An 8,838-nucleotide genomic window follows, 5' to 3' on the forward strand; every position below is an offset into this window, starting at 1 on the left:
ACCAGGATTTGGTACAATATTTAATCCTTTTCTCATTTTGCAAAGTGATCTAGTATGATTTTAATTTCTTTTTTCTACTATTGCAATCCGATCTAGTTCTCAAACACGTGTATTGCACGTGTATGACATCCATAATATTATAAATACTTTAAAAGTAAAAGAATTTGAACTAAATTTTTTAGCTCAAATAAAAATACAATATTTACATAAAATTAAATTAAGATAGTCTAATAGAGAGAAAACACACCAAAAAAATGCATACCGACAAAATTAGGTAGTAAATTTGTTGATTGAATTAGTGAAGAGAGCAGAGAGGAATAGAGAAATGCAGAGGAGTGTGAAAAGAGTTGAAGTGATCATGAAGATTAACGATGAATGTTTAACAATGGTTATGTAATCTGATTTTGTTAAATAGCTTGGGAGTTTTCCTTTTTTAAAATGCCAAAGCACAGTTCTAGTGCATTTCTACTTAAAATTTCCTATATTTTCTATACTTGGGCCATATTTTGGATTCCCGTGATCCCTTAAAATGTGATTTTGATATTAGCAATGGTAATGGTAGAACACACAACCTCAAGCAAATATCGCGACACCTTAACCACGACACTTGCCTTCAACTCATGTCAAAAGGTGTCAACACTTTTATATATATTTATGGGATCCCTATATTTATTAAACCAAAATTTGACGTATACAATACAATGTAATTTTCCGACAAACCTAAGGCAAGGGTAGCTCCGCCCCTGTATATAATAGCTCTTTGTGGGTCATGGTGTTTTGCTTAGAGTTTAGGTTATAGTTAGAATTAAAAAAAGGCTTCTACTTTGAGGTTTCCACATGGTTTTAACTAGGGGTGGCTAAATCAAACCCAACCCGCCCAATCGTTCAAGTTTGGATGAGTTATTGATCCGTCTATTTATCAACTCAATCTATTAAAAACTACGTTGGTATGTAGCACGAATTGACTCATGAAAAATCTTGTCAAAAGATTTTCAATTGGATACAGAGTACATTTCACAAGTAGATGGAGTGGAAATTTTTGAAAATCAAAACAGGAGCTTAATGTGATCCAAAATTTACTGTATCCTAGATTACAGTTACTAACATCATCATATCATCATATCATATATTATTACTAAAAGTGAGAAGCTCCAAAGTTCAAAGTTGGATTATCATTTTACCCCTACACTAACTTAAAATATTATAAAGCATCAAATTAATTAAATATTAAATAGTAATTATATCATATCATAATATATATATACATACATACATACATACATATCATATTATCATCATATATTACTAGTACTAAAAGTGGGAACTAAAAAAGTTGAAAGTTGAAATATCATTTTGCCCCTACACTAGATTAAAATATTATAAATATTTAGTTCATTACATATTTAAATATTAGCGATAATCAATTACTACATTGAGTAAATGGATCATGTGTTCAAAGGAGGATTGTTTACTCTTCCAGATTTTAATGGAGGTTCATTGCATATATTTAATATTCTTAAAGTTGTTCTCTTTTATCTATTTTGGCCCTTTGAAACCTTCAAATAGTATTTAATTTAAAACTTTAAGATGTCTTTTGGTATTCCTCTATTTTTATCTATATAAATTCATCTTTTTTGTTTCATCAAACTCACATCCAAAATTATCCTTTTCACTTTATAGTTAAAGTAGTGAAGCCATCAACATCTAAAGTATATGATATATCTACCTTAGTCTAATTATATATCACTTTACGAAAATAAAGTGATTTTTCTATTTGATTCATGCTTTAGTTTGACTCGATGGAGAAGACTTTTGAATTTTGATTGGATATGAGAGAAGGTGTCGACAAAAACTTCAAAAATTATGTACCGATTTTGTATTTCTTTTTTCATTTATATAATGTTATGATTAAAGTCTTAAGAAGGATGCGTATGCTATTTTTTTTTCTAGGTTTATTTTTTTGATATTTCTCTATTAGTCTTCTTTAATTTAATTTTCTATAAATTATTATCATAACATTTATTTGAGATTGTTGCATTTAGGTACTCATTACACGCATATTTTCATTGAATTTTAATCATCCTAATGAATTTATAACATATTGCGTGAGACACACGTGCGTTGCACGTGTCCAGAAACTAGTATTATTAAATGTGGACACAATCTAAGTCAAAAGTTAAATTACGAAAATACCCCTTACCGATTAATTTATTTTCTTAAAATCATTTTAAAAAATTATTTTTCCATTTAAAATGAACTTCATAAATACACATCTTCATTTTCCTAACTTATCATCATATTATCAAATAAATAATAAATAAAAAAAAATTATTAAAAGTGCAAATCTCCAAAATTCAAAGTTGAATTACCATTTTACCCCTATACTGAACAAAAAAGTAATAAAATATTTTATTAATTAAATATTAAATAGTAATCATAAATTAATTTGTCATTTTTCCTTCACATATTAAAAAAAAGTGAAATAAAACTGTTAAATTAGTAAATAGTAAGTATATATATAAGTGGAACCAAAATGTTTTAAAAATTGAATTATCAAAATGTCCATAAAATATTAAATAACATTAATATCCTTCAATCAAATATTATTCCTACAATAATATTGTACAAGAATATAAATATACACTTAGTTCAATGCATTAGGCAATTGAATATATATACACGAAAATACCCATTAATATTTTGCCATTTATTTAACTCCTATTTATGTTATATATTTTTTTTGCTAAAAAGTAAGTCTATCTTCTAATAAATATAAATAATAATATAGTAAATGAATGAACTAGATAAATCAAAAGACATGGAATTATGTGTATTCAATTTCTGTAAATGTTTTATCTTCCAATTCCCAATGAAAAAGTAAAACATCTCTTCGTAGTAATAAACATATGGAGAATTTGAAAAGTTATTTGGTATATTCAATGTGGAGTAAATTTTGTTGATCAATTCAATGCAATATATTCATTTACTAAATGATACGTATTGTGTATATATAGTGAAAAATCACAAGACAACTATCTCAATTCATCAAATTATTAGATTACCAATCCTACTTTGTGTAGGCACATTTTCTCATATTTATTTTGTGTTTGTGTCTCTCTTTTTTACTTTTGTTTATGTTCTCTACTGTTTCTATTCACATTATAAGTTATTGTCTTTAATTCTACTTATTCATATATTGTTTTCTGATTAGTTGAAAGTTCATCTTACTTGGGTAGGTAAACGTGTGTATCATAGTTATTTCACCTCTTGCAACATAGAAATTTGTCATGCAAATATCAAATTAGGTAAGATTATTTTCTTTTTTATTATAACTTTTTGGAGTATCATGAAACTGTATATTCTTGTTTGTGTAAATTATGGTTAGGAATCAATTTACACAATTTAACTAATATTTTTTTGTTAAATTCACAGATGATAGAACTAATAATTTTGAATTAGGCAAAGTGTACACATACCTATAATAATTATGATTTATATACATCGATTAGATATTTTAGCAATTATTATTTTATCACTAATAATAACTATTTTTTTTGTAGGTGTACACCACAAAATTGACAATGATCCACTAGCTATCATAAGAAAGGTATATGTTGATCTAATTTATGTGTAATTTTTACAAAACACAATTCACATTCGACAACGTCTTCATCTGTATGTGATTATTAAAGATGGAGGCTATAGTTTCTTAGAAAGAAGGCAAAAATTTTAAAACATGAAATATTTGAACCAATAAGAGACACTTAAATTATGTGTTGTGACATATAAAAAAAATCTTTTATCAAGTTGAATACTTGATATATTAAAAAAATTACATAATTAAAATTGTTCGGATATTACTTTTGAAATTCATTTGATAGCAATATTTCAACATGATGTCCCTGATAATAATCTTGATTAAATAGGCTCACCATTCATTGGTTTAAGCTTGTATATTTTCTCTTCAATTACTATGCAAGTTATCGCACAATGATCATCTACAAGTCATCTTAAGGAAGACATAGATTGATCAAATTTCTATTTAACTTTTGCAAAACACTACTTTCCTTCGACAACAACTTCTTAATACGTATACAAATGTGAAAAGAATATGAAAAACTCAAGACAAGAAATATTTTGAAATCACACTTGACATTTAAATTATTAGTTATGACATATTAAACAAAAGAAACTTTTATCAAATTGAATACTTGATATATTATAAGAATTGCATAATTGAAGTTATTGGTTTGAGCTTGTATATTTCTCTTCAATTTTTGTGCAACTTATCACACATTTATTATAATATTTTCAAAGTTCGTGTACTTTATTAGCATGTGATACACGAGCAACATACATATCCGAGTATATAAATATCATTATAACAACTCCACACAACTTAGCATGTGACACACCTGCAACGCACATTCCCAGAACTAGTTTGTGTAAAATCATCCACTTGAAACTACCACAACTTGCTTTCCAACATTGCGACCAGAGAAGAGACCAACTAGAGCACTGGGAGCACTTTCGAGACCTTCAGCTACGTCTTCAACGTACACAATCTTACCAGCCTTTATTTGTGGAATGATCATTTCCAAATATTTAGGGTAGAGATGATAGTAGTCAGTTACAACAAATCCTTCCATGCGGATTCGTTTTGTTATGAGGCAGAACAAGTTGTGCACCCCTTCGGTCTGCTCAAGGTTGTATTGCGAGATCATCCCACACACAGAAATACGGCCATTAACTTTCATATTCACAAGAACTGCATCAAGCATCTTCCCTCCAACATTCTCGAAGTAGATGTCAATTCCATCAGGGAAGTACCTAATACAAACCAAAGATTGATGGTTCGTTTACGAGGAATGTCATGTACATGAAATGGAAAAGTTTGCATTATAGGTAGAGTGCTTTCTAGTGGGAAGTAAGATTACTAACCTCTTCAAAGTTGCATCTAAATCATGTTCCTCTTTGTAGTTAAAAGCTTCGTCAAAACCAAACTTGCTCTTCAACAGATCAACCTTTAATAACGAATACAACGAGATATAGATTAAGCTCAATGACAACAGAGTTAAACATCATGGTCGTTTAGGTTTTGTGAAGATACTTAAATCATCTAATTAGCATAGCAACGCGACAGAACTTACCTTTTCTTTGCTTCCAGCACTACCAACAACATAGCAACCCAGCATCTTTGCAAATTGCCCAACAAGTTGACCAACTGCTCCAGAAGCAGCTGAAACAAAGACAGTTTCTCCCTTCTTGGGGGAGCAAACCTCATAAAAACCAGCATAAGCTGTCATCCCAGGCATCCCTGCAATACAATTGACGATATATCCATTCATAAACACAAACTTTTGATAAAGGTTCTGCTTACTTCCCTTTCATTCATTCACACCTAGTATAATTCCACAAGGTGGGGTCTGGAGAAGGTAAAGTGTATGTAGACCGTACCCCTACCTTGTGAGGGTAGGGAGGTTGTTTCCGATAGGCCCTCAGCAAGGGAAGGGGAATTCATAATGTCAGATGCAATCACAAATAAAGAATAGAAAACGAGTTTAAGCACAATTACAACTACCAAATAGGGAGCTAACATAATCTTTAAAACATTTAGCCACAATCAATTCTAGAGATGACTGAAAGTCCATTTTTCAACATTTCAAAACTATAATTATCCATCTATTTCATGAACTAATGAAGGGAATGATTTATTCTACCTTTAGAAGCAGCACAATATTTTTTTCATGAGAGAAACAATAAAGTTCAATATTCGCGCTTCACAACATGATCATACAACCCTCCTCACCTACGTACTAATAAGGTACAATAAGCATTCAATGAAAGAAATAGAGGTCTGGTATCAAAGGCTAGATGATTGTTGCTTTTGGTTCACAGTTGGCCAGAAATACTAACAATATGGCAGAAGCAAGGGTTTGTTTGATGCATAAAGAACGGCTTTAAGAAAGTAGAATTTGAAACTGATTTTAAGTTATTCTTGCTACTCAGTTAGTTTGAGAACAATATTTAGTCTTAAGGAAGGAGAATCAAAGGGATCCCTTGGTTCGAAACAACTACCAAAGTTTAGCAGCAAAGCTCCTAGAGGTATACTCCTGTCATGATTTTTCTGATATTGATATATACATATGATGTCAGCTAAATTTTTTCAAAAAAAGCTAACCAAAATCTTCAATTCCAATGACTTATGGTGCTTATTCTATTGTACCGGAATCAGACCTTGTGTGGGATCATATATATATTTAGTTGATTAAAACCAAAAGCTGAAATACACAATTCAAAGGATTACATTTTCTGCCTTAAGAGAGCAACTCACCGAGGATTCCGGTATAGTAGGAAAGAGGCACATCCTTGTCATGAATTTTAAAAAAAGTCTGACTAGTTGTTACAACACTATACTCCTCCCATCCAGTCATTCCCCAAACTAAATCACCTTTTTGAAAGTTTGAATCACCAGACTCCAAAACTTTAGCCACTCCAATTCCCATGATAGGCTACATAACAACAGAAAGAAAAGAAAAAAAAGTTATGAGAAACATTATCAATAAGACAAACTATTAATCACACACAGATCAAGTCAATTCCTTCATAGATCGTTCGATCAGTACATAGTTCATGACATAAGTACAAAGCTTGTCTATTTTTGGTTTGGATTGTTTTAACACATTTTGATTCATAAAATAACATAATTAGATTTTAAAAAAAACGTATGGAATACTTACAGCGTCAGGAGTGAAAGGTTCAATATAACTACCCTCAGTTTTACTCATACGAGCACGCATATAAGGATCACATGACAAGTAAAGATTTTTCAAAAGCAGAGCATTGGATCCTTCTGGAACATTCAATTTGATCGTCGTCTTCTTCAATTCCATGTCACATTCCTTAACGTTACCAGTTACATGATGTTTTAGAATTATCTGTTTGTTGCTTACTTCTTCTCCCATTTCTATCTCTGTTTATGTAACTGAGGTTATGGCTGTGGTGACTAAAACAGATAAGGCAAAAGTAACGGATGGCTAACAACTTTCCACTTCTATTATAGTCTATGAATTTATGCTATATTGTGTTTTTAGTCCTTATATTATCCAATATATACTCTCTCCGTCCCATGATACAATCTTCTTGTATGTCTATTTAGCAAACCAATGCCTTAAGCCACTCAGCCACAGGATAGCCGGGATGACCTATTTCAAGATCAGATGATCCACCTCTTTGTCCGCTTGGGAGGGTTAACTCGTTAGGTGGACATCTGACTAAAAATGTTTGTCCCGTATTACTTGAGCACCTACTAAATTAGGATAGAATTAATTAATTTTTTCTCATTTTACCCCTACAATTAATATGACCTTTGGAAGTTTAAACAAATTTTAAAGACTCATTTTAATGTGCATTGATATAAACAAAGGGCAAAATGGTAAAGTCTTCCAATGTATTAATGATTTATTAATCACCGTGTAAAGTTGGAAGTGCCCATCTAATATGGGACGGAGGGAGTATTATATTTCACCTTCAATAAAATCACGTGAGTGCTTTTAATCTAGAAAAAGCTCAAAATTGTCCTCTATGTTTCAAGAATTGATACGCTTTGAGGTCAAAATACTCTATATATGGAGCATAAGATTAAAATTCGCCATATGAGCCAAGATCACGAACATCTATGGAGGAGAATTTTAATCTTATGCTATATTTTCTACTCTTGGAACGAAGTTCATATAAAAGAAAATAAATTTCTAACAAGAAAAGTCCAATATATATCTAACTCCACCAATACAATTCACTTTGTTCAACACTTTTCGACTATTGATTCATATTTTTGATAGAATATTACCCGCACTTATCAAAAATCTAAAGAAGAGAGTGTAAAAGGAGTTAAAAAGAATAAAATAATGTGAATTTTAGCATAGAAAATGTAAGAAAATAAAACAATTTTTTGATTTCTTCTATTTAAATGAGATTAAAGAGAATAAAATAATAATTGTTTTAAAAAATATATATTTTATCATAAATAATTAATATTTTCTATAAAAAAAAATCAACACATAATTTATTATTGTTAAAAAATTTGAGGCCCCCTAAAACTGGGACCTAAGGCCAATGCCTTATTCAAAGAAGCATAGAGCCGGCCCCTGCCTATAATTTGGTAGGTAGTATGGCATCTAACTCTTTATATAATGGGGTATATGCGTGTTCTTAGTTAGACCACATGTGAGATTATAAAAAATATTTTCCTATAATAAAACCTTCAATTAAAATTTTGTTCCAACGCTCACTTTGGCTTCTAACTTTAGTCTAATGTAACTATTCCTTGGTATAATAACTCATTTAGGGTTGTTCAAAATCGAATTGAAGCCGATAATTCGAATCAAAAAAAGTTATTGGTTTATCAGTACTGGGTTATTGATTTAGCGGTTTTGATAACGATTAAAATTCTCTGAACCAAGATCACGAACATCTATGGAGGAGAATTTTAATCTTATGCTCTATTTACTGCTCTTGGAACGAAGTTCATATAAAAGAAAATAAATTTCTAACAAGAAAAGTCCAATATATATCCAACTCCACCAGCCTAGGGGCCACCTCACATGCCAATGTTGTGAAGTCACGCAAAAACGTGAATTATCTCTCTACAATTTATATTAATGAACAATTTAATGCGTTGAAAAGTAAATTCATGAACTTATAATTTGGTAGGTAGTATGACAAACTAATTAAATACTCCATAATATGGTAGGGGCGTTACACTCTACTAGACATATCTCAAGACTCACAACTCACAAGACCCATCGTACACCTAGCCCCTAGGGCTTTGATGGTAAT

The 8,838-nt window shown here is 30.5% G+C and overlaps 1 protein-coding gene across 1 annotated transcript; it reads right to left on the bottom strand.

Moving 5' to 3' along the window:
• Window positions 1–4,168: 4,168 nt before the first annotated feature.
• LOC125860408 (2-alkenal reductase (NADP(+)-dependent)-like) lies at window positions 4,169–7,032 on the bottom strand. The gene is made up of 5 exons (XM_049540361.1): window positions 6,741–7,032; window positions 6,335–6,512; window positions 5,151–5,317; window positions 4,942–5,024; window positions 4,169–4,830 (listed from the first exon to the last, which is right to left on the bottom strand). The coding sequence occupies exons 1-5, from the start codon at window positions 6,963–6,965 to the stop codon at window positions 4,452–4,454; spliced, it is 1,032 nt and encodes a 343-aa protein (XP_049396318.1). The 5' UTR covers window positions 6,966–7,032; the 3' UTR covers window positions 4,169–4,451.
• Window positions 7,033–8,838: the final 1,806 nt, after the last annotated feature.

Source organism: Solanum stenotomum, chromosome 3 (genome assembly GCF_019186545.1).
Source record: "Solanum stenotomum isolate F172 chromosome 3, ASM1918654v1, whole genome shotgun sequence".
Taxonomy (NCBI): Eukaryota; Viridiplantae; Streptophyta; class Magnoliopsida; order Solanales; family Solanaceae; genus Solanum; species Solanum stenotomum.

Coding starts and splice junctions, on each gene's coding strand:
- LOC125860408 (XM_049540361.1), bottom strand. CDS start 6,965: ATGGGAGAAGAAGTAAGCAACAAACAGATAATTCTAAAACATCATGTA. Junction 5,318..6,334: donor CTACTATACCGGAATCCTCG/GTGAGTTGCTCT, acceptor ATTGTATTGCAG/GGATGCCTGGGATGACAGCT. Junction 4,831..4,941: donor TTAGATGCAACTTTGAAGAG/GTTAGTAATCTT, acceptor GGTTTGTATTAG/GTACTTCCCTGATGGAATTG.